The 25,997-nt window shown below is 42.7% G+C and overlaps 1 protein-coding gene across 5 annotated transcripts in view; it reads left to right on the forward strand.

Moving 5' to 3' along the window:
* Positions 1–25,997, forward strand: part of LDAH (lipid droplet associated hydrolase) — a 237,370-nt gene that overhangs the window by 124,448 nt on the left and 86,925 nt on the right. For all 5 annotated transcript variants that reach the window (XR_008313551.1, XM_053285194.1, XM_053285193.1 and 2 more), the window contains one exon: positions 24,497–24,666. Coding sequence is in view for 4 of the 5 variants with exons in the window: in XM_053285194.1 (XP_053141169.1) it covers positions 24,497–24,666 (170 nt within the window). In the remaining variant the exon portion in view is untranslated. The remainder of the gene's footprint in view (positions 1–24,496; positions 24,667–25,997) is intronic.

Raw genomic sequence — 25,997 nt, forward strand, 5'->3', positions numbered from 1 at the left:
GGTGCATGGCAGCTGTGAAAAAGACTAAATCCATTATGTGCTGTGCAATCCTATGTATGCATGCTTGGGAGAAAGCCTTATTGTGTCCCACAGGGTATATTCCCTTGTATTGTGTTGCAGCCTTAGAGTCTGATATGCTACAGTGCCCCCACCCTGCCTCAACACTGCATAAGTTAGATTTTGCTTGAGAGTTTTTTCTCCAAACAATGAATTCCAGTGTCTCCTATATGTCTACTGTACCCAAATGTTTTCCTTATATTATGTAATACTTCTCCCTCAAGACATTGCCACTGGCTAGGTCATTGTTGTGAAAATTGCTCTGACGCACAGTAGTCCATTGCTTGTATGACAGCTCACTAAAAGTGTTCAAAAAGTGCAGATGGCTGTGTTGGTTGGGGGACGAAATCTGAACATCCAGCATATGTTCTAAACATCAACCTGAAGAAGAGCTCAAGTGAACTTAGATCTTGCTACTTTGTGACCTATTTTTAATTCACCTTATTTTTAGGGTTAAAGTTATTGTGTATAGTTACCACTAGAATGCTTCAAACCTTTGTATACGACTCTGGTTTCAAAACATTTTATGAAAATCTGATTTTCAGCATTCGCATTTGTTGTTCATATTTCTTTATCACAAACCTCTGCACCTGAACTTCTAAGCCTTTTATGTACATTCTTGCCTCCTGGACTTTCAAGGCTGAAAGTGAAACTTAAGACCTCATGGTATTTTAGTCAAATTGCTGCTAATCATTGTGGTCAAATGTCAGACACCAAGGCAAACATTAACACTTTGGCTCTGGGAGGAAAAAAAACATCCCCTAGGCTTCAAACTATTACTAGAACTTGAGAATTAGTGCTTGCTGGTAAGTCCATGACCCCACAGAGTTTAGAAAAGCATGGTGTGCTGCTGATTGATAGCTTGTGAGGATGGGGGGTGGTGGAAAGATGACTTGAAGCAAGATTTCAGTGTTGCTTTTAGTTTATTTGCTTGAAAGCTCAGTGTGTTTTTATCATTTGGGTCAATCCCCTAAAAACTACTCAGCAAGAAGTAATTTCCTTAAAGAATATTTTTTAGTTCTGTGGACAGGATCAGTGGATTTTTAAGACAAATAAATTGTTAGGTTCTCCTTTTGAGTGTCACTTTAATCAACTGAAGAGTGCAAATAAAAGAATGTGACCAGATATGCACTTTCTAGAAGTCTCCTTTCTCCACCCACCCACAAATAGCCTGCAGAAAGAAAAGTTAGTCAATGGCACCTAAGTATTGACATTGTGGAAGGTGATTATAATAGTATGTTACTTGAAGACTGAGTCTGAAGAATAGTGTCAATCAATCTAAGGTTATAGGAACTCAGCATTGGATACTTATCCGCTTCCTTGTAAAAACCATTCAGGATTTACTCAGTTTGTTTTTCACTTGTGCTCTTTGATGTATAGCTACTATTCTCTGAAATTCACTAATCCAGATTATCAAAACCAATAGTGACATCCCATGTTGAATTAAATCCCAACAACATTGGCTGGCACCTTGATGGTGTGCACATACTTCTAACAAAAACCTACACAATGCTAGTCTACCCATTTGAAAAGGATGGGCACTCTTGCACAAGACTGCAACAATTTTTACTGCTCTCCCCTTGCTCTGCAAGTGCTCCTTGACCCATGGAAACACATCCCTGAGGGCTGCATGACCCTCAAGGATGTATTCCTGTTGCAAAATAGTGCTTCCATAGCAAGGGGAGAGTGGCAAAAATCATGTTCTTTCACAAGAACACCTGCAGAGGATCTATTGAAATGCGGAGACTAGCACTGTGTACATTCTTTTGTTAGAAGCACATGCACATCACTAGCTTGTTGACCATTGTTTTGCTTGTATGGGGTGTGTGTATGTGTGTCTTACATTTACCCTGGCAAGTTAACTACAGTTGCTTTAAACTACTCATGGCTATCTTTTCTACTGCAGATGAACTTAAAGGAGATGAGCTAGGAGAGAGAGGTTGGATTGGGGTAGTTCTTGATCACTGGACCCTTGATCACTTGAAACACTGAAACTTGAAAACAAGGACTGATGCATGAAGGCCATTCAGCTTATTGATATTCTGTAGTTTTGTCCATTACAGCAAGTGTATTATGATTTTTTTTGTCACTTCATAAGATTAAAGTTTTTAGGTTAATGCCATTGGCAGACTTGGATCTAGAGACAAGATGAAAAAAGAATCAAAGATTCAGGTGGCGGGAGATATGATGTGCTCTTAGAACTTATACTCAAAACATGGTGATCTCTGTCACTAACTTAAAATAAGCAGCCAAAGCTTGTTCACAATTTATTTTTGAAGGTTTATAAGTTTTCTTTTAAAATGTCACCATTTGGAGGAGCACTCGTTACTTTTATTTGAGAATTTGAGTCACACTTTTGTAGGGGGGTAATCTATTCTTCAGTTTAAGCTTAGAGAAACATGTAGGCTTGAGGAATGTTTGTTTAAACTGCAGGTTAGTACTTCCTATCACAGGCTTTCGAAAATACATTGCAGCTCAGTGCCCTGGCTATCAAAACAGAGATAGCCAGGGCACTGGTCAAGAATGAGTGTTGGTAAGCTTGTATTCTCCTAGATATTATATGGGTTGCAATTTTATTAAGTTATTAATAGAGAGTAAATGCAGGTGTTGATTTAAATTCTACGTATCTAGAATCCATGCACTCTGTTGTCCAGTAAAAGAGTGGGAGAAGGCTTCTGCATCTGCTGTTCTAATTAGCAAAGCTATGTCAGAACTGTTATCTATGCGGACGTAAAGCGAACTAACAAAGTGCTGGTGCAGCAATATGGGCGCTACTGGAGACTGGTGATTTTTGTCCATCTCCCATTTGCTCTGAAGCCCTTTGACTCTCAAAAATATGTCTCTGTGGGCTGCATGATCCTCAGGGACATATTTTGGGGAGTTGCTGCTGGCTCCAGAAAGAATGGTAGATCCTCAAAAATTGCCGCTCACTTTATAATATGTGTACAGCATCACTGCACCAGCACTTGCTTGATCTGGATGACAGCTTATGTCTTCAAAGGTGATTATCCAAAACTTCAATATAATCATGCCGCACAAAAACCTATCACAATTTGAAAACATAAGAACTTGAATAGGACACGGGTGACTTCTTTTCCAGGTGATTATTATTGTATGAGTTCTTTTGGTACAGTTAAAGGAAAGCTTTTTTGTATGCTTACCCCTTCCACTTCTTACTGTACCAGTATCCTAAGTTAGGCTAGAAGATTTGTTTTTTGATTATCAGTGGACTAAGTCATAGTAAAAAAAGTAGTGGTGGAATTGGTCAGATATTGGAATTTGATGGTGCTAAATGGTCCCAACTTTGAATGATTTCTAGGGTTAAATATGGGTTGTAAAACTAGTATGTCACTCATAAGCCTACAGGAAGTTCAGAAAACATATAGTTTAATTTATTTGACAAAGTGGCTCTTGTTGGTATTTGCATGAAATTGACTCTTCCATTTCAAATCTGTCTGTGCAGAACAGTGGCACAAATGCTGTCTTCATATTACAGGAGAATAAATCTCAATTGAAATCAGTGAAGTTGCTCAACAGTTTTCATTGCAACATTTGTCCAGCCATAGAAAAACTTTGCTTCCTAAAAGATAGAAAATTAAACTGAGTATCAGTACCAAAAGAGGTATACAAGTACATCCACAGCTATTGAATTAAGTGTCTCCAAAAAAAAAAAAGTTTTAAAAAGTGTGGAATATAAAGATAGTATGATGCTTATTCTGAAAAACATTCAATGAGTGCAACTCATCAAAACATTCCCAACAGGAGCATGAAAATCACCTTCAGTGATGCTAAGTTTCTCATTGGCCAGGACCAGGGGAAGCTTGCACGTTCAGATTTTCTGTTCATTTTAAATTCATTGCCTACCATGCAGATTAAATCGTAACAATAAAATTGTTCTTCTGGGTGGTCTCTGTCCACAATTGGGCTTTGCACTTGCGTGACAGCTTGATTGGGAATTTTCCAATTTTCTCTTCTCTCATTCTTTTTGGTGTCATTTGCCCAGCCATTTCTCACACAGTTTTTCTTCATCCACCAAGAGAATAACACATAAGGCTAGTCAGAAAGCTTCCAGTTCCTTTACTGAAAAACACATATTCTCTTGCTTAGGTATATGCACAGAACTGATTCTGATGGTTTGGTTAGAGTATGAGCCAAACTTGAGCTGGCCCACAAGCCGGTTCGAGTTGAACCGGCCACCGGCTTGGGGCGAGGGTCGAACCGGTTTGGAACCAGTTCGATTTGGCTTGAGAAGGCATTCTTTGCTTCATAAGCAAAGGGGGGAACCCTGCCTACCTTTTACAAATCCTAATGGGACAACAAGAGGGCATGTTGTAGTCAGAGGTGGCAACAGTATGGCCCGGTGTTCCAGCATGGCCCAGTTCCAGTCTCTGTACACACGCAGAAGTCACACAAATGGCCTGCGTGGAGGCCATAACCCTGTCCAGAGAGTTTGGAGGAGCTCCGCCGCTATGCTGCACTGTACTACCACCTCTGACTGACTAGGAGCTGCACTCTCGCTACCCCATTAGGACTTTTTTTTTTTAGGCAGGCAGGATCCCCCCCCCCTTTGCTTGTAAATGGGAATCCTCATCGGATTCCCCTTTATAGCATGCTCCCTCGAACTGCCACTAATTGTAGGGTGAAATTCTCTTCTTTTGATGGTCATAATCTCTGCCTCAGGGAATTGAACAGTTTTCAGTCATGTGTACACTGCCAGAAATTCACATGTCAAATGTGATGTAACAGAGCTTCCAGACTTCCAGTTGGGAGAAAGCCCTACTGTCTCCATGCACTATGGAAGTTGTAGGTGGCACATCTGTTGACCACCCACTGACTAAAGCTCCCAGAAAAACTGTGATGTCTTCAGGCACCGGGACTCTGAGCCCAGACTTGGGGCTCTCTACACTTCCTCCGACTCCATCAATTCCTCCAACAAGCCGTTAGGTACCATCCATTCCTGGACAAATAGTCCTGGTTCCCTCAGGACTGGCGATAGATGCCAAGGGGCAAAAAGACTCTGCCTCTGCCTCAGTTCTGCAATTGTCACCAAAAAGGGGGAAAAACTTGATCTGGCTCTGTCTACTATACCAATGACAAAGAAAGTGTTTACAGCAGTCTCAACACAATAGCAGAACCCAAGCAGAGGTGTCTCAGCATGGCTCCACAGCGAAATTGCTCATGGCTCTGAAGAAAACCAAACATTGCATCCCATCAGTACCAGCTGCAAAGGCTGCCCCAGCACCCGTGGAGCCTCCAGAATCCATTCCACCTTCAGATACAGACCTAGCTGATAGACAAGAATTCGAGTTTAACTCAGACAGGATTCCATTGTGTCTAACCCCTTGTGACCGAGGGTTATTCCTCACCTCCAGAAGATCAGTACCAGCAATCTCCTTCATGGGATAGATACAGGGGCAGAGATGCATACTCCTCCTTTCTCCTATTCACCAAATAGGTACTTCTACTTGGTTGACTGGTACAGTCCTGGGGACAGAGACCTGTATTACAGGAATATGCAGAGGATAGGCATCGCTCTCGCTGTTACTACCGCAGGGAACTTGGTACCAGAATAGGTACCACTCTGTCATGTTCTTGATCCCATTCACCCCACTACCAAAAATGTTCTAGATTCCCCCCCCCCCCATGGCACTATGACTCGTATATCACTGGTGCTCACTTTCACCACCTCCAGAGCATTTTGGGGGTGGGATGCAACTGCATAAATCCTCTGCTCCAGCCAAAACTGTGCCTTCAGACACTTCAAGACCAATGAAAGATGTACAGGAACCTGTGCAAACAACTGCAAGGACAGGTGTTGCACTTTTAGCAATTCCTCTAACTCAGCATTCACACTTGTCTGAGAATCCAGGTGTTGCAAAACCCCTACCACCAGACCAGTTCCTGCAGTCCATGGACTCGGAGCTGGATTCAGGGGAAGAATAGAAGAACCTAGATACGCTAGTCTTGGCTTCAGGCTCTACTCAACCAGACTGGGTGGAGGACCCAAAACAAAGAGCTGGTCTTGTGGCAGCTGGTCTTATGGTACCAAATCAGGTCTTATGGTACAAACCATGAATTGTCCCCTTTGCTAAGCAGATCCACCTTGATTTGCATTTGAATGGGAGATATGTGTGAGCACTATAAGATATTTCCCTTAAGGGATAGGGCCGCTCTGGGAAGAGCATCTGCATGTTTCCATGCAGAAGGCTCCAAGTTCCCTCTCTGGCATCTCCAAGATAGGGCTCAGAGAGACTTCTGCCTGCAACCTTGGAGAAGCTGCTGTCAGTCTGTGTAGACAATGCTGAGCTAGAAGAACCAGTGGTCTGACTCTGTACAGTGGTCCCTCTACTTACGAAATTAATCCATTCCGAATGCACATTTGTAAGTCGAAAAGTTCATAAGTCGAAAAGCGGTTTCCCATAGGAATGCATTGGGAACGGATTAATGCATTCCGGAGCCTAGAAAAAAGACCCAGACCCCCAGTAAGGCTTGCAAACTGCACAGGAACATTTCTTTTCAAGAATAAACAGGCAGTAAACAGGCAGGCAAGTCAAGGAAACCGCATGTAAAATTCGTAAGTCGAGGAAACCCCATCTAAAAATTTGTAAGTCGAAAAAACCGCATCTAAAACCGGATCTAAAACTGCCGTTTGTAACTCGAAAAATACTTATGTCGAGTAGTTCGTAAGTTGAGGGACCACTGTATATGACAGCTTCCTATATTCCATCATCGCCATCTGAAGATTGGAGATTCTTTTCAGATCAAGTGGCCAAAATGGCAGTTTCTTTAGGACTTGAATTAAAGGAACAAGCAAAGCCCACTTCAAACCTAGTCTTTGATTTGATTGATGGAGATGCTCAACTAGTGGTAGCTTTATCCATGAATCTTGCTCTTCTGGAGATCTCACACAGTTGCTGGGAAAAGCTGTCGTCTATCACCAACATCTAAACGGATTGAAAGCTTCTACAAAGTGCAACTGGACAATTGTCCTTTTCTACAGAAACACCCTATTTCACACTCCATTGTTGTGGAGGCAGCACAGATTAGAGCTAGGAAGAAGGCTTGATCTGCACTGAACAGAAAGATTAAAAAATTGACTCTATTGACAGATGCCTTTCATTTGTCCCCTCTACAACTAAAAATCACTAACTACCAGGTATGCATGTCCAGATACAATCATCTCTTATGGGAGAAGTTATCACAACATTTGGATGCCCTTTCTCCAGAGAAGAAGGAAGTGGCATTTTCCTTACAACATGAAGCTTTCAAGCTAAATGAGCAACTGCACACATCCAGGCATTCCGCCGATTGCTCTGCTAGAACAATGACTAGTTCTATAGCACTGTGATGGTACCCATGGCTTTGCTTATCAGGGTTAGCCCTGGAAGCAAAGATAAATAGGCTGTTCACACGATAGAGGAAAACTGGGCTAAGGGAGCCCAGCCTGGTTCCTCTCCATTGTGAGAACCACCAGGCTTGCTGGTGAGCTTAGTGGTTCAACAGCAGCTAGCATGCCAAAGTAGCCCTCCCCTTAAATGAGGCTAGTGGAGCAAGCACTCTGCTAACCCCATTTTTTAATCTTGAGTTGCCATGGCGCGGCTCTGTGGCATGGTAACTCACGAGGAGACTTTCAACTGGGAGACAACAAGCCTCCCAGTGTCAGGGGTCTCCCCAGAATGCCTCACACATTCTTGCAGGCCATCCTAGGACTTCCCAGGGCTAGGAGGTTCCCTATCCCTGCTGCAATGTGGCCAGTAATCATGTGGGCAGCCTATGCAGCCACTCGTGTGCAGGGAGAGCGGGCTTGATCTGCTGTCCCCTGCCAAACCCCTCCCAGCTCTACATACCAATCATGTGTAGAGCCTCACAGATTGAAGATCTCCCATTTTGATGGGCTGGCCTTATTTGGGTCCAAAACATATGATATGATGGAACATGTACAAAAACTCTGTAATACTGCCAGATCTATGAGCTTAAACTCTTTTTCTAACCCAAGTTTTAGCAAGCCCTATAGAGGTCAGAGAACTCCACATCTTCGGGAATCTCCCAATTGGATCACACCTTTCATCAAGAAAGATACCAACAATTTAAGTAGAAACCCTTTTCCTCCAACAAACCTTCCCAGAACGTGGGAAACAAAATCCTCATCCTACCATAAACTAGCATGACTACCTTCAGACTGGAATACGTCTACGGTTCCAGGTGAGTGCCCACGTGTTCCAGTTCAAGGCAATGTCATTCAGACTTCCTTCTGCCCCAAGAGTCTACACAAAATGTATGGCAGCAGTCATTGACTATCTGCAAGAAAATCATAAATCTTCCCTTATTTTGTTTTTTGACAATTGGCTTTTAGCAGTGCCACACCAAGTCATCCTCCAAAGACATCTTCACAGAAAATTACTTCTGCATGATTTGGGACTCAAACTATGAAAAGTCCCACCTAAAACCCATATGCGAAATGGAATTCCTGGGCATTGTGTTCGATTGAAGGAGTGCAGCTATCTATCTTCAGCTGTAGGTCACATCAGAGACCTAGCCCTAATACTGCAAAACTCACCACATCATCCTGATTAAGGTAGACAGAAAAATCTTGTGCTGCTTTGTAATATAACAGTTTGTTTAACTAAATCTCAAATGTTGCACAAAATATACCTACACAAAGTACAGGATACATAAATTATACAATTATGTATTTTCCAATAAAGAAATATCAGGGAGAGCTAACAAAAATTGGAAAGGATAGAACAGAACACTGATTTGATGGTAAAAATAAAGATGAAAACAACAGCCACATGTCTAGCTCCCCCTTTAGCCACCATAACCTCTAGAAGAACATACCTGCTACCTGATGAAAGAACACTTTATTTACCTTTCATTCCATATCATTGACTGCTTTTGCTAGGAGGCAGGGAAACAGGAAGTATTTTGTGGTCATAACATGGATAATTTTTGTTAGGTGTTGAATTTTTGGCAGCATCTGCATTTTTATCATTGCTTCTGGTTTGGCCCCAAGGACAATAATGAAGGGAAGGTGAAAGAAGGGTTGATTACAAACTCTGTGTGTGTGTGTGTGTGTGTGTATACACATATATACACACTGCATACAAAAGTTTCACCATGTATCTGTGTCGGTTTGCATGCTTGTCCCCACCACCACCACCTTTTTAAATAGTCCTCTCGGTTTTCACAGACTTTATGCTGCTATGATCCTTTTCTTGGTACATTAAAATAAAATGGGACAGGATCCACAGTTCATCATCATCATCACGGTCATAGACCAGCATAAAGGATCCACAGTTGTCCTTGCGCTGGAATAAGACGGCCTGTTCCAGACTAAGAAGGCTGGATGTCACCATTGTTGTTTTTTTTAAGTGAAATTTCTACTTTCTACAATATGTGCCACAAACATGACAAAACTATGTTTTTACTACAAACTACTTCTGGTATTTCAATACAGCGAGTGAGCTTCCTGTTTATAGAACTGTCTGCTATAAGTGATGATTCACTTTCAGCATTTCGCCAGATATTCGTCAACAGTGAGGTATCCCACATCAATGTGTGTGTAGAGGAACTGGTTGTTTTCATAAAGTGTGGCAGGAACTGTCTCAGCATAGTCGCTTTGCACATCTTGGTGCTTTAGCCTCTGCTGCTTAAACAGTTTGTCCCTTCTGAAGCGTCTTAAAAGGATACTTGAAAGTATGAAATGCTCCTAATGAATCACTAATATGGATCTAAGTAACACAGTGTTTTTTATTTTTGTCACCACCTGGACTTCTCTTTCCTGTTGATGTATGTTTTAAGGAAACTTGCAAACATTGTGTCCCAAGTGTTAAACTGGAATGTGTGAAACCAAACAACCCAAGAGATGCTGCAGGCTTTTCTACATTTTCCTGTTGGACTCTTGGGGTGTCTGTGTGATAAATTATCTCTCTCAATCAGCTTGGTAGGATTATTTCAACACCAAGTATTCAGTTAAAGGATATTGAGATCTGCAGATTACCTATAAACATTGGGCTTATCACAAAGAACAGGAATGAGTTGAGAACTCTGCACAGACTTCAGTTCTGCATACAGTTAACTGTTTTAATACTGTTAGATTTGAGTAATCTGAATTCAGGTTTACAGCTGTAGTAAAGCCACAGCCAAAGTAAAGTCACTCCCTGGGCTACAAAACATTGCAAAGAAATAGTTTCAGTCACACTAGAAATTAAACGTTTAGACCCAGTTCAGACAGAATGACAAACCATGGCTTGTTATGAGGATGAACCAGAGCAAGCCTTCTGCCCATTTGCTTCCTCCTCTTCCTTCCGTCATGCGAATGGGGACAAGATTAGAAACTTCTGCTTCTAATTTGTAGCAAAGCACAGATTGTCCCTGCATTGAAATGTAGAAAACATTTTTTTTTCCTCCAACCAAAATCAAGCTTTTTATCTCTTCCCTTAGGAAGTGTTAAGTCGTGTTAAAATGTCAAGTTTTCAACTGTTCAAACATACTGATTCTAAAAGTAAGAGTCTGTTTAATGTTAAATGCTATAAGTGTTGTGTAAACGTAGACTTTTTGAAGATCAGCCAATAGAATCGGAATGTCCATTTTATTCTCTGTTTTAACAATGAGAGCCTTCCCTATATTTCTCTCAGCTTTGAGCCTAGAATTTTACACACACACACACACACACACACACACACACACACACACACACAGTAGCCCCTACAAAACCCAGATACTACTTCTCATGTTTTCTGCAACCTAGTCTTTCTCTCCATTAGCGCAAGATGTCCTCCAGCTTCTGGGCTTGATATTTAATGTGTCCATGTGTCAGTTCATCAGTGATTATTTTTCACACTCTTAATTGGCACAACTGTTCTGTGTGAGAACAAATAATAAATATCATAAGTATAACCGATACTGGCAGCCACAATACTTTGCAACAAAATTTCAAATCAATTGTATTGCAATGCCTTTCACAGTAGAAAAAAGAATTTTAAAAGAACTAAAATGCAGTAGCTAATGCTGTTTGTCCTCTTGCACAAACGCATAATATAGAAAACCAGCTTTCCAAAGATAACCAAGTACTCTATGGAAATAAAGCTGATGTCATCCTTGTATGGATGGAAACTGACTAGAATGAATCCATGGTTGCCATGACCTGAGAGGCTTGTAGAGGGACCCAGTCTCTGGGTGGATGTAGGTGACCATGGTCAAATGATATGATGAAAAAAATATTCCTTTCCATATAGTGAATTGATGCAAATAACGAAGTAACTAGAGGGGAATCTTAGCCAGGGGTAACTCTTCCACTCTTGCATTTTTTGTAGGGTAGGAATGTTTATAGGAAACAAAAGCTTGGATCCCAAGAGCAATGTCTGACATCCTGACCAAGCGAGTGCCAGTGCAACAAGAAGATCAGGATAATAGCACTTCCAGACTAAGACCAAGGGAAGCACTGGGCAGCCTTCAGGGATATTTTTTTGGGGTGGTACAGAGGATGTCCTGGGGAAGGGAAGATTGTCCTGTCCCTTCCCTGATGTGCCAGTGCAGTGTCCTGTTCTAACGCTTCATTAGTCAGGATGTCAGCCAGTAAACAGTGTTCCACTCATCAAAAGGGGCTTTCTACCCCACCCCCCTCTACATCCCCAAGACTTCTGGAAAACCCTTTGGGAATGGTGTAGGATATCGCACAGGGATTTCTGCAAATGCAGATATTTCAGGTTCCCCTTTGTGACAAACAGAAATAACTTTTTGCTCACTGTAGACACCTTTGGATCTAATCGCAAATCTCCAAGCAGTTGTGGATATGAATGAGATATGTAGAAATTAACTGCTGCAGAATTAAAAGCTAATATGGGATGGGATACAAAAATGGAGGGAAAGCAGTTTAGGTGTTTCATGGATCATTATTTGTTAACTGCTGGATTAATAAATATAGGCTTACAAAATAAAGCAATGAATTGTAGTCACCAGTTTGGCTGACATTTTGAGGCACAATGGTCACGTTGGCAGTGAATAAAAGTAAATGAAGTGCAAGTCTGTAATTTAGTGTTAGGATACTGATGGCATTCTCTTCAGATCCTGAGAGGAACCACCTGATCTCCCCCCACCCCTTTGCTGGCTGCCCATTTACTATCTGTAAACATCATTATATGTATGAAACCTTGTTTGGATGCTGCTAGAGATAATCTTTGTTAAACTTTATCTTTATACTGGTGCATTCATCCTCTTTCCTTGTACTTTGAAATGCAGCCTTATCTGTTGTCTCTGATAGTGCATTTCTCCTATTCTAATTGGATTCATTGGGGAAAGGGCAGAGGATACTAATAGGAACTGGACTCTGTACATAGATGCAGCTGTCTATCAAATAATTATTACATGTCTTGGGTTAATGATTGAAAACCATTTGGAGATGCATTGGCGATCCAAGATACAAATTTCTGTGGTAAAACGGGAATGCTTATGTTAGCTCAACTGAGAGTGAGAGAGAACGAACAGGACAACTCCTAAAGGCATTGCATAGTATAATAAATAAACCAAATTCCTACTGAACCTTGAATTCCAAAGTCAGATTCAGGAGCTAAAGCAAGGAGATAATTTATTTTCTTAATTCTTTCCCCCCAGCTGGTTCAAATAACTCCTCTGGCAAGGTACCCTTGTAATGAGATACCAAATGAGCACTGTTCTTGTCAAGTGAAGCTAATAAGATGGGGGAATGAAAATCATGACATTTTAGTTGTGTAATCTTTGATTATTAGTTTAATATAGCTTGTGGCTGCACCCAGGTCCAAAATTGCTAGGCCAGGTACTTAGTATATAATATGTTCCTGTACTTATCTGCTTTCTAAGCAGACAGATGAGATAAAGGAAGCATATTTAACACCATTTTAAATACAGTGGACTGGGGCAAACAGATTTATTGCCTTCACACAATTACACAGGAAGGCTGTTTCTGAGATAGGAACAATATTCACATCATGTTCTTGCCCTGCCCCGCCCCTCCTATACTTTAATGGCAAGGACATCCTTCATGTCATTTCGTCACCCCACCATTATTGTTAACCTGGTTTGAATTTTGTGTCAGTGATGTATTAATGGAGCTTTGGGGCCTTTTGAAAGTAATAGCCAACCAGCAGCACTTGCTATTGAAGACAACACAGCAGAAATGGCTTAATGAATGGACTCTTGATATGGATACTCTGTGGGGAAGGATGTGTCAGATCTGCTCTTGATGCATCCTGTTGTGGGCCCAGATAATTAAAGTGCCTCCACCTGTACTCACCTGTGTCCTTTTATACTGCAGAGGAGGGCAATCACTTCATTGGTATGGCTTGTCTAGCCAGATAAGAAGCTGGTTCTCACAGTGATAAGCAGGGTAGGTCAAGTATCCTACCCAGCTTCAGAAGCTATGCATACTCCAAATATTTGGTTATCTGTCTGCGAAAGCCTAGGTGGGAAGAGGAGCACGGAGTGATTGTGTGGGAGGCAGGTGTAGCCTCTGGCGCGGTTGTTCTCTCCAGCACTTCTAACAAGCATATTATCGAAGGTGGAAGAAACACTTTTGGAGCCTGTGTTGGCCTCCCAGATGATCACTCCCCCCCCCCGCCCCAACCTAGGCTTTTGTGGAGAGATGACCAAATTGGGAGTGTGCACAGCTCGAAACAGAAGCTTCAGATTCTCCCCATCACTTTGCAAGATGGGCAGGAGACGGTGGTCTCTTTCTTCTTATCCAAGCGCTGTGAGAGAGATGTGTTTCCTGTGTGCCATTTTTAAATGATTCGTCTCTGTGTCTGTGTCAGAGTTACAGGGGCAATATCTCTGTTCAGTTGGATTTCTGCTATATCTGCCAACCAGTAGTTCCAAAGGGAGGGCATTCATACATGCCCTCGAAGGCCCATCTGCGTTTAGGGAAGATGAGGAGGAATATTGAAAATAGAGCTCGACTGTCAGTAAGAGATGTTGGTGGTCAAAATGTGTCACCCAAGGTCCGCATCACAAATAAAATTATGCACGTGGAACTATTTCAGGTTCCTGAGAAAATGTTCATTTATTTGTGAAGGATTCTTTTACAAAAAGCAATTACTCCAATAAACACTAATGAATAGTATGTTTATACTGAAGCTCACAAGAACATTTCCCAAAGGTGAGAGGACCCTTTTTAAGGTCTTGGGGTTAATCTAAAGCGCAATGCTTATTCCTCAGTATCTGTAGGGATTTAAAAACATTTGTTGAACATTCTTTCATGCTTATTTCACCTCCATCATTGCCCCCCTATGGCATTTTACTATCTGTCCTCACTAATTAACTAGAGTTCAATAATTAAGTTAAGGGTTGCTGGTTTCTGCTCCAGATTAATACTATAAATGCTTGTTCTCTGGTCCTCAAGTGTGTGAACCCAAACGTCAATAACAAATTTGGACTTCAACAGAGTGGATGCCTTCACTAACTATCTCTTATAGAGTGACTACTTCATGACCCTAATGTATGAACAACAGACGGCAGCTGTCTTGATTTTTATCATACTTGATGCCCGATGTGATGAGGATGTTGACAATTTTAAAAATGAAAATATTACACAGTTTTAAAGAGAGCTCATGGGACATCAATCAAGACTGAGCAGGTTTTTTCCATTTCACAACGATGCGGAAATGTAGAATCCCTTGACTTTTGAGCACTTGGTTATGTTGATCACAAGTGAAGGCCATGTCAGCAAAAAGCCATCTCCCACCACACTAACCTCCGCACAGTGTCAGGCCCTAACACCATCTTGGAAGGAGCAAATGACACTCTGGGAAGTGTAGTCTTTTCCAGTGCTTTCCCCCATATTGCTCTCTGAGGAAAACACTGGGGGGAAACTACACTGCCATTGAAGAGGGCTCTGTTTCCCTGTAAAGAAGCCCTACCATCACTAACAAAATGCAGCATTGTGCAGTGGGAAGAGATGCCTTTGTGCAGTTGTGTGGGGAATTCAGCTATGGCCAAAGCTTCACACAGACCTAATGAACAATTAGTCAGGGAGTTGTACTGCCCCTGGCTCCTGGGAGAACATGTAGAGCAAAAGAGATCAGTGAATGGGAAGACAAACCTGTTTAATTGTATGTGGTAGAGGATGGAACAGGTTGTGCAATTGTCTAGCTAGGTTTGGATGCACTAGCTCTTCTAATGCTATGGTTAGTAACCACAGGTAAGTCTCTTCTTTGGGCTAGCTCAGTTGTAAGACTTGTGTGATCTACTTTGAGGTTTTTTATTAGAACCTCAGGGTTCACCAACTTGAACCAGATGTAAAGTAAGGCTCAGGAATACACTTACAGTTAAGGAACAGGATGCTTCTGAGCACATGCCAGGAGTTTGTTTTCAGTAGCAGAACTCAGTTCACTGTTTCACATAAAAATCCACTCCTGGTTTTTCCCCAAGCTCTTTCCCTTTCAGTGTTTTAATTTAAGACAGAAAAATCCTTCTTGTTCTTGGTATTATTAAATTGGGAACCAGAAAACCTTTCCAAGCTACTATAACTCTCTGTTGAGAGCCAGCGTGGTGTAGTGGTTAGAGTGCTGGACTAGGACCGGGGAGACCCGAGTTCAAATCCCCATTCAGCCATAAAACTAGCTGGGTGACTCTGGGCCTGTCACTTCTCTCTCAGCCTAACCTACTTCACAGGGTTGTTGTGAAAGAGAAACTCAAGTATGTAGTACACCGTTCTGGGCTCCTTGGAGGAAGAGCAGGATATAAATGTAAAAATAAATAAATAAATAAAAATAAATAACCACCCAGAGTTCCACAGGTAGATATTATTTCTGCCCACTCCTTGACTAGATATATTATCATTAAGTGTACAGTAGCTATTAGACTTTTATCTGCTTTTTGGAAAGAGACAAACTTGTATTCCTGTTGTGTGTCATTCATGAACTACTCTCTACCAGACTCGCATTCACCTTCCAGTACCCTGAATGAGTTTCCAGACAGTTTTATTAGTGTCTGGTGCATTAGATCAGCATGATTGACACCCACAAACCACAAGGGGATGTCACTCCTCAAATGTGTTGAGAGCCAGCATGATGTAGTGGTTAGAGTGCTGGACTAGGACCGGGGAGACCCGAGTTCAAATCTCCATTCAGCCATTAAACTAGCTGGGTGACTCTGGGCCAGTCACTTCTTTCTCAGCCTAACCTACTTCACAGGGTTGTTGTGAGGAGAAACTCAAGTATGTAGTACACCGCTCTGGGCTCCTTGGAGGAAGAGCGGGATATAAATGTAATAATAATAATAATTAATAAAATGTTTTTTCTTCCACTTCTGAATTTAGCACGACTGCTGCTGAGAAAAGCTATTACCTATAGAGAGACTGAGAATCTGTTTACATATGCAGAATACTCTTGCTTTTCATGATCTTGAAACCTTCTTATGGGCATAGGATACTCGTAAAAAGGTTATTTATTTATTTATTTTGTATATTTCCACTACTGCCGTCTCTAGATGGTTTACAGCATAAAACAAACCAAGAATAAAACCAATAATTTAACAGTTTGGTATAAAAGCCAGATTAAAATATCCATAAAACACTAACTAACTAACAAGCTCAGGAGAGGAGAGCTGGTCTTGTGGTAGCAAGCATAACTTGTCCCCATAGCTAAGCAGGGTCTGCCCTGGTTGCATATGAATGGGAGACTTGATGTGTGAGCACTGCAAGATATTCCCCTCAGGGGATGAAGCTGCTCTGGGAAGAACATCTATGTTCCAAGTTCCCTCCCTGGCTTCTCCAAGATAGGGCTTAGAGAGATTCCTGCCTGCAACCTTGGAGAAGCCGCTGCCAGTCTGTGAAGACAATACTGAGCTAGATAGACCAATGCCTGACTCAGTATATGACAGTTTCCTTTGTTCCTATGTAAGCTTGGCTGAAGAGATGGGTCTTAGCTGTTTCCTAAAAGCCAACAGCCGCAGTCCTGGGGCAACTACAGAGAAGGCAAGCCTTTGAGTCGCCACCAGACAAGCTGGCGGCACCTTCAGACAAACCTCCCCTGGGCATCTTAATATATGGCAGGGTTCATAACACAAAAAGCTTTCTCTTAAATACCAAGCCATTAAGGGCTTTATAGGTAACTAGTATTTTTAAGCCCGTTATGATAACGGGCGCTAGCTTTCTATCCCGTCTTTTCTGTCTCTCTCTCTCTTTCTGTCTCTTCCCCCCACCCTTGTCCCCTCTCTCTTTTTGTTTTTTGTTTTGTTGTTGTTCTCTGTTTTTGTTCTTCCTTATTTTGCTTTTACTTTTTTTGGGGGGTGGGGTGGATGAATAACGGCCAAAATGGCCCATGAGAAGGTGGCCGCCCCCGCCTATCGCCCTCCCGCGCACCCAGCTGCCGGAGCCCACCTTACCCGCTCCAGCCCGAAGGAGAAGAGAGGAACTCGGAAACAGAGCTATTCTCTGTGTTAAGCTGCTGCCTATACTGTCGCAATGGACGCAATAGGCGTCCTTTGCGTCCATAGCGGCAGTTTGAGCAGTGACTTAGCACAGAGAGGAGCTCTGCTCGTGAGCTCCTCTCTTTTCCCTCGGGCTGGAGCGGGTAAGGTGGTCTTCAACAGCTGGGAGGGCGATAGGCGGGGGCGGCAACCTTCTCATGGGCCATTTTGGCCCTTAATCTTTTTTGTGGGGGAGCGGGGAAGGTGATTTTGGGCAGCTGGGAGGGCGGGTGAGCAGGCGGCGGTGGCGGCTGTGAGCGGGCGGGAGCCTCGTTGGTGGCTTCGCCACCACCTCGCCCAGCTTCATTTTGGGCAGCTGGGAGGGCGGGTGAGCAGGCGGCGGCGACGGCTGTGAGCGGGCGGGGGCCTCGTTGGCGGCTTTGCCGCCACCTCGCCCAGCTTCCCTGTCCCCCGTCTCGGTCTTCCCCCGCCGCCATTGCCCTCGCCTTTTTCAGGGCGGCCGCTTCTGGTTGCCTCGGCCTCCTCTCGCCGTGCTGCAGCTCATGGCCGAGGCGGCGGCTCCGCTGCCGCCTCGGCCACTTTCCCCCGCCGCCACACACCGGCTAATGGCCGCCCGTGGCTGTGGGACACTGGTGTCTGAGGTCCTGTGTCCCTTGGGCTCTTCTGGGCCTGTGCTTCACACAGGCCCAGAACAGCCCAGGGAGGCAGGGACGCAGATCCCCAACGTTCCAAAGCCATGGCCTCTCACTTAGCCTTTTATTATATAGGATAACCAGCACTTTGTATTTTGCCTGGAAACCAATTGGTAGCCAGTGTAGATCTTTTAGAATCGGAGTAATATGGAATCGGGATGTTCCAGAGACCAATCTTGCAGCAGCATTATGCACCAATTGCAGCTTCTGGACTACATACAAAGGCAGTAGTCAAGCCTGGAGGTTACTAGCATGTGCACCACTGTCTTAAGGTCACCCACTTCCAGGAAAAGGTGCAGTTGGCAAACCAGTTGAAGCTGATAAAAAGTGCTCCTGGCTACCGCTGCCACCTGAGGCATCAGAGAAGTTTGATTCCAGAAGTACTCCCAAACTGCAAACCTGTTCCTTTTGGAGGAGTGTAACCCCATCCAGAACAGGCAGATCTATCCCATTTCCTGAACTGTGGCTTCCTACAGTGTGCACTTCTGTCTTCTTTGGATTCAGTCTGTTTGTTATTCCTCATCCAGCCCATTACTGCCTCAGGGCAGACATTTAGGGAAGTTATGCCATTGCCTGATGAAGCTGATATGAAGAAATAGATTTGGGTGTCATCAGTGTATTGATAACATCCTGCACCAAATCCCGTGATGATCTCTCCCAGTGGTTTCATGTGGATGTTAAAGAGCATTGGAGACAAAATTAACAATATCTTGCATGCAAATATCCATGTGGAAATTTGATTCAAATACTAGTTCCCATGTGTGACACTGGGACTTGTGGAGGCCCAAACTCCTCCACATTTGAGAAATGTGAACTGAACCAAAAGCCTGGGAGTCCAATTCTATTCGTTCATGACCCATATGCCTTATAGTTTGTTAAAAACTTATAATAAGGAAAGCGACTTTGGAGTCAGTGGCTAGTAGTGATGCTTTCCATCCTGCTGAGAGTGTAATGTTTGAAGAAGCATGTGGTATAAATCTATCAAAATGTGATATCACTTCCTGGCCTCAGGGTACTGTACTCAAAACAGCCTTGTACATGCTGAGTATCTCTATAATGAGGCACAAACAATTTTGGTCCTTGGCTACAGCCCACATGGTTGGATGGGAATAGCAGTTACCTATATTATCTATAATATAGATAATATCTATCTTCCGTTAACACAGTCAGACAGAAAATACATACATCTGACAGGACATAGATAGCAATGACAATATAACAAGGAAGATAGATATTGAACATGGATGAGAGACCGTAGTGCATAGCAATGGCAGATTTCTGCCCTGCTATGGACTCATCCTTGCATCCTTTGTTGACCGAGGCATTCACTGGTGTCTCACCTGTGTGATTGTGCTATGAAAGATTTCTTGCCATGGATGAAACTTACATATCGCCCTGGTTAACACAATAGGTTCAAGCTGATTCACTTCATGCATTTCTCTACAGCTGACTGCTGCATCTGAATCAAGTGTTAAGAAATCTCACTATGTGCATACATTTATGAGCTAACCCTTTGGCTAAAATGAAGATTCATTCCCTGAATGAGAAGTTTATTTAACCTCCTACTTTGTAGCATAGTTCTGTGTTTGTCTTTCTCTCCTCTCCCTCCATTTCCGAAAATAAAGAGAGAATCCGCTGGGACTCACCTTAATTGGGAACGTGATCAGTCAAAGACAACATTCCAGAGTTTCTTTTACTGAAGGATTTCTAGTTTAGATTCATTAGGACCCCCCAGTCATATGAAATTGCTTCTTAGCTTATCCCTTCGTTTTACCACTGTAATCATATGCAACTGATACTCTCTTTTATCCAAATATCTAGTCCCTAGATGAACCTGGGGCCAGCCTTATAATAAGATGGTTGCTTCAGACAGTGGATTATCAGGAAGTGGGTGAGGTGGCTGTTCACCACTGCGGCTGTCTCCTTTCCCTCTTTCCCAATGGTGCCTGGCTCAGCAGCACACAAGGAGCCTCTCCATTCTGCTCCCTGATACTAGCCTACCATTCTCTCCTCCGCAGCTCCACTCTGCCTCCACTCCCCCACTTTTCAAATAACTGTGTGCTACGGAGGGCAACACAGTAGCTTTTTGCCTGCTTCCTCCAAGCTAGGCAGGAGTGGACAGGTGGGACTGAAACACTGGTTGAAAGTGGAGTTGGCATTCAGCACCCTGCCTCAGGTGCCCAGAGGACATTAGATGGGCCACGTTCCATTCAGATACGTAAGGCTGTTGGGTTGAAAGGACAAAAGGCAGACACGGGGGGGCCAGACCGGCTCACATCACTGAAGCATTGTGGGTGGAAGGTTCTGATTCATGACTGTGTCACTCATGAGTCTAATGCCTGTGCCTGCGTTAGGATTCCTCTTTATAAGTAAAGGGCTTTCCCAAAAGTAAATGCGGGGGAGGGGAGGTAGAGGGAAAAGGTAGTCTTTACCTTTTTAAATATGGAGGTGGGAGGTCATCCAGCCACCTCCCACCCACCCACTGGCCTCCCAAATGACAGGTCAGGCAGCTTGGACCTCTGCACATGTGCGGCTGCCATTAGAGTGACCTCATGTGCTCAGAGGCCATTTTTGTCACCATACAAATGGCCTCTGCAAACTTGCTGAGGTCGCTCTGGCGGCCACGTGTGCGCAGAGGCAGGCCTGAAATGGGCCCCAGCCTGGCCTGTTGTTTGGGAGGCTGGGGGGAGGGCGGGGGTTGGAAGTGCAGTGGCCACCTCTGCCATCCCCACCACATTTTAAAAAAGGAAAGGAAAAGACTACCTTTTCCCTACACACACACACACACACACACACACCCTTTATTTGTAAAGGGGAATCCTTGTTGGGTTCCCCTTTACAAGTATACACCTCAAGCTGGCTCGTGAGCTGGCTTGCCCAGCTCGATAGCCAGACCAGGGCTCAGCCCAGTCCGGATTCGAGCCAAACTGGGAAAACTGGTTTTGTGCACATCCCTACATACAGGCAGGGATCTTCCTGCTTTCTCCAGATTCCTGCTTGTGGCCTCCCATTTCCCCAGCAGCTTCTCAGCCAGCTGCTTCTTCCGGGCACTCTGCGGACAGAACGAACAACCAGAACAAAGCTTTATCTTCTTCTGCTAATAGCTGTGAGTGTAGTTTCCACCCAGTTCTCTGGATTGGTCCTTCTATTTTGATTTTCCTGGGTTTCCTCCTTATTAGGAAAGGCCCACCCTCCCAGCAATTGCTCTAAGTGAGGCCTAGTCTTCCCTCAAATCCTTCCCATTACTACAGGAGCCGGCTCAGGAGTGAGTTTTTCGAGCTGACCTTGCTTGACCCAAACTTGGACCAGCTTCACTCTTTATGGGGGCAGGCTGGTTCAAGAGCAAGCCTTCAAGCCAAGCTGGCTCAAACTTGAGCTTGGCTCAATATGAGTTGGCTCGCACATCCCTACATGTGAGTAATAAGATAGGGACCAGTTCAAGTTCAGTTAGACGCATAAGGGAAGTTATTTTCCTCTATTGTATTGCATGAAACTGAGTTGCCTGGTTAATTAAAAATCTCTGTCTTAAAATCTGCTTTATGAAGAGACAATTGTTCTTATTGCACTCTATTGTTTTCCTTTTAATCTAATAATAAATCTTTGTTGGTGAAGTGTGCTACTCTTCATTTTGGGTTTGCCTTAGTCACACAGCTCTGGAGGCCTAGGACTGATCAGCCCCTTCTAAGGAGGGTTTTGCCGCCACCCCCACCCCCGCAAGAATGTTAAATGGAGAGAGTAGTTTGTCTCACATTAAAATAAAGTGGATGGTGGCAGCCTACTGTAAATCCTTTACAGAGAGAGATTCACCCCAGTGAATTCCTCTCCTCCTCTGGCTCTGGTAGGAGCTATGATATTTCTTATTCAAGATTAGGCTGTGAAATAAATTTAAAAATAGATCAACTTTGACTAAACATAGAAATTAGTTTTAAACAATGTTTTGGCCTTAGGCCCTTGCAATAGAACTAACTTGTTTCATTTTCCATTACTGTTTTTTTTGTGTTTTTAAGCCTTGTAGGCAAAATGTTGCTTTTCATTTAGCTTTCTTTGGAGGGGTCCAGGAGATCGTGTGCATTTTAGCACTTCTTTTCTCTTCCTTTCCCCACCCTGCCAGTTCTCATTTAACGAAACATGAATTGTGCCAGGATGTGACTAAGAACAGCTTTACTAGCAATATTAATTGGCTCACTCAAAACTTTCTGTGGCAACCTCTGGCTTAATTTGCTTAGCAACTGAAGAAAAAGCTGAAAATAGACAATTTTTTCTTGAAGCAATTATCATGTTGTACCCAGGATTGCAGTGAATACGCACTCAATTTGTGCAGGTGATGGAAAGGAAGAGCATAGCACCTACAGTTCTTTGTGTGCTGAATGTGGTTGTTAAAATTGGCTCTCACTGGTGAATTGTCAAACATCTTATCACAGACTTGCCCGACATACTTGACTTGTCAACTTGAATCAGGGTTGTCAAGATGTTTGACAACCCCCCTTTCCCCATAGCCCTAATGTCTCATTATTTGTAGTTTGGTTACTCTCAGTAGTAGGTGAGGAACAGAACCCCCATGAGTAAGAAGGTGCTCCTGTAATGTGTTGTCTTCTTTCTTAATATATCCCTATATGTACACACTTTGTCTCTGGTGGAGTAGTCATGTTAGACTGTTGGTTGGGTTACTAGAAGGATAAGTGTTTGCATATGACTGTATAAGCCCTAAGATTTAATCTTTACTGTATCTTCCATCAATCAATTCTTCTATGGAGAAAACATATTTCTCAATTCCTCTGTAGAGAAAACAATTTCTCAATTTCTCCATGGAGAAAATAAACTACAGGAAAAACCCTATCTCCTATTCGTGAGAGCTTTCCTGCATAGATTAATGGGATTTTGAATAATTGCATTTTAAAATACTTATTCCACCCTTTCTCCAAGGAACTTGAGGGTGCAAGTGTAGGCCTCTTCCCCCGCCCCCTTCCCAATAACCCCATGAGGTAGGCTAGATTGAGAGATGGTGACTGGCTCAAGGTGACTCAGTGAATCGAGTGGGGATTTGTCTTGGGTCCTGTCAGTCCACATCTGGTGCTCTATTAAACCACTTTGTTCTATAAATGCTGCTAGAGGTGACACTTTCCTTTGGCTAGCAAGGAGAAAATTCATGAATTTGCTCTTAAAACACAAATCTCCCCTGGTATTGAATACAGTTACATGGAAGAGAGAGCATTGCCTGGAAGTGGCATAAGTTCTCGTCATATTCTGCACTGAAGCATATGCCACAAAGCTATTATTTAGCTCCTTAGAACTAGTGTTCCATCCCTGGATTGGTCATTGGAAAAGGAATATTATATATACCAATGTCACTTCAAAAACTTTCAAAAGATTCTTAAGAGAAATTGTAAACTAAGGCTATTTAAACTAATTCCTACATGTCTGGTGGCACTGTTCAGTAATAAAGCAGTTTTGGAAGAAAGCCAGGTGCACAGTTTAATTCTAGAACATGGTCTTCCACTTAGTCCAATTGTAATAGTGTTTGGTTATTCAGATAGGATGGTATAAAATAACCATTGTGAACTTACTCCAAATTTACTAACGACTCCAAGGATCTTAATTGCAAAACATTGGCATAGTAATTCTGTGTTAACATAAAGAACTGGCTAGTTTGTTTTTGAATGGAAAACTGCAGAAATGTCAAAACAATTTGTAAGATTATGGAATTAAAAACACAACAAACAATATTTTAGCAGAAAATTATCTCTATTGATTACAAAGAAAAGATTTAGTAATGATAATGAGCTCAGCAGAGTTTATTAGTAGTATGTAGTAGAACTACTCTATATTTAGTGATGCATTGTTTTAATGATCAGTGATCTTTCTGTAGTTCTTTCTTAATATTCTACTAATTCTGTTACTGGCCAACGTTCTGGAGCATTACCAGGTGGAGCCAGATCTGCACTGTCACAGAGAGGCTGCTGCTCAGCCAAAGGCTTGCTGCACAGCTGATCGTGATTGTAGAGGAGGGAGGAGCGTGTTTGTGTTGTTGTTTTTTGCACTCTCCCCTCCTTCCCAAAGTATTCTTTGGCTTCCAGTAATATATCCCTGAGGGTCGTGCTCTCTGCCCCTGCACACTCGATTGGCTGCATGGCAAACCTTTGGGGGAGCTTTGCAGAAGTCTCTCTGCAGGGGTGCAGTTCTTGTTCTGCTTCATAATGCTGTGGAACATGTCAGCCAGTACATTTGTAATTGAAGTATTTTTTTAAAAAAGTTATTTAGTTATAGTTTAGTTATAAACTAGAGTGAATGTAATGAAAATATCTTCTAAGGAAGTAAAAGATTTGGGAATTTCTTTTGTTTTTTAGAAACAGATGTTAAAGAACTGCACGATGTCTTTGGGCTCCATGGGCAAACACAGCACAAGCTGAACTTCCTTCGACAGAATGTGCCAAAAGACACAAAGCTTGTGATCATTGGTCATTCAATTGGCTGTTATATTGCCCTTGAAATGATGAAACAGGCACTGGAACAGGAGGTATGTCAGAGATTTCTAACCTTGCTGAACATTTTTTCTACCCTTGACTGCATTTTTTGGGTAAGAATTACTTTAGTACATTGATTTGTTCAAATTGGTCTGTGCACCATTTGTTAACTATTGGTTTTGTAATAGTTTTGTTGATATTTATTGCAAGCTACTAGAACTTGATGAGTGTGTGGGATGTTTAAGTAAAAATAAATATCATGAGCCACTAAATTGGTCCAAATTGGTTAGGCAGTTCCAATATTAGCCCACTTGCATCTCATGTGTCCACCATCTTGAATTAGGGTGGATTACATCATTACAAACTATACCCTTGAGCTGTCCCTATGTGTCCCTACACCTGTATCAAATCTATTTGTGGGTTCACAAGTTAGCCCAATTGCACCTCAAATGTTCACATGTCCGCCATCTTGAACTGGATGACATCGTTGGAAAGCAGGCCATTGAGGTGTCCCTGCGTGTCACTCACTACATCTGTACCAAATTTGGTTCAAACTGGTTAGGCGATTCACAAGTTAGCCCACTTGTGCCTCAAAAATTCATGCGTTTGCCATCTTGAACCAGGGTGGATAACATCATAACAAACTACACCATTAAGGTGTCCCTGTGTGTCCCTACAACTGTACCCAATTTGGTACATATTGGTCTAGGCATTGCAAAGTTGATTGGGGACACAGAGTCAGACAGACACACAGAATGTTGTGTGATCTCATAAGCCGACTGAAAAGTAGTCAGTGAAAAGTAGCCAAAGTTCCCCAAAGACTGTGGGGGGGAAAGTGCCTCTGACTGGCAGGTCCACCACATCTTTGCTGGAGACCACACAGGGCCCGAGGCACGTCGTGGCACCAGACCACATAGTCACCATCTGCATTCATGCATGTCTGCTTGGTGTGTGTGCTAGCTAGACTCTGAAGATGGGAAAGAGAGGGGTGCTGGGTCTTCATATAATGTGTCCGAAGTATGATAGTTTGAGCCTGGTCATTTGTGCCTCTAGTGAAAATTCTGGATTGATTTGTTCTATGATCCCTTGGTTTGTTTTCCTGGCTGTCCATGGTATCCTCAAGTCTTCTCCAGCACCAAAGTTCAAAAGTGTCTGCTTTTTAAAATTTTTATTGGTTTTTACAATATCTTAACAATCCCATTACATCTAATTAAGTAAATATAGACTTCCCGCTCATCAATCTGCACGATTCATTAACTATACAAATCAACCATTGCTATAGTAATTCAAAACATATATCCTACACATTTCAAACTCGATTTTGCTCTACCCAACCTGCTATTATTATTAAATTTCAAACCCTGCTGAAAAATCGATATTAGAA

The sequence above is a fragment of the Hemicordylus capensis genome, chromosome 1 (assembly GCF_027244095.1).
Source record: "Hemicordylus capensis ecotype Gifberg chromosome 1, rHemCap1.1.pri, whole genome shotgun sequence".
NCBI lineage: Eukaryota > Metazoa > Chordata > Lepidosauria > Squamata > Cordylidae > Hemicordylus > Hemicordylus capensis.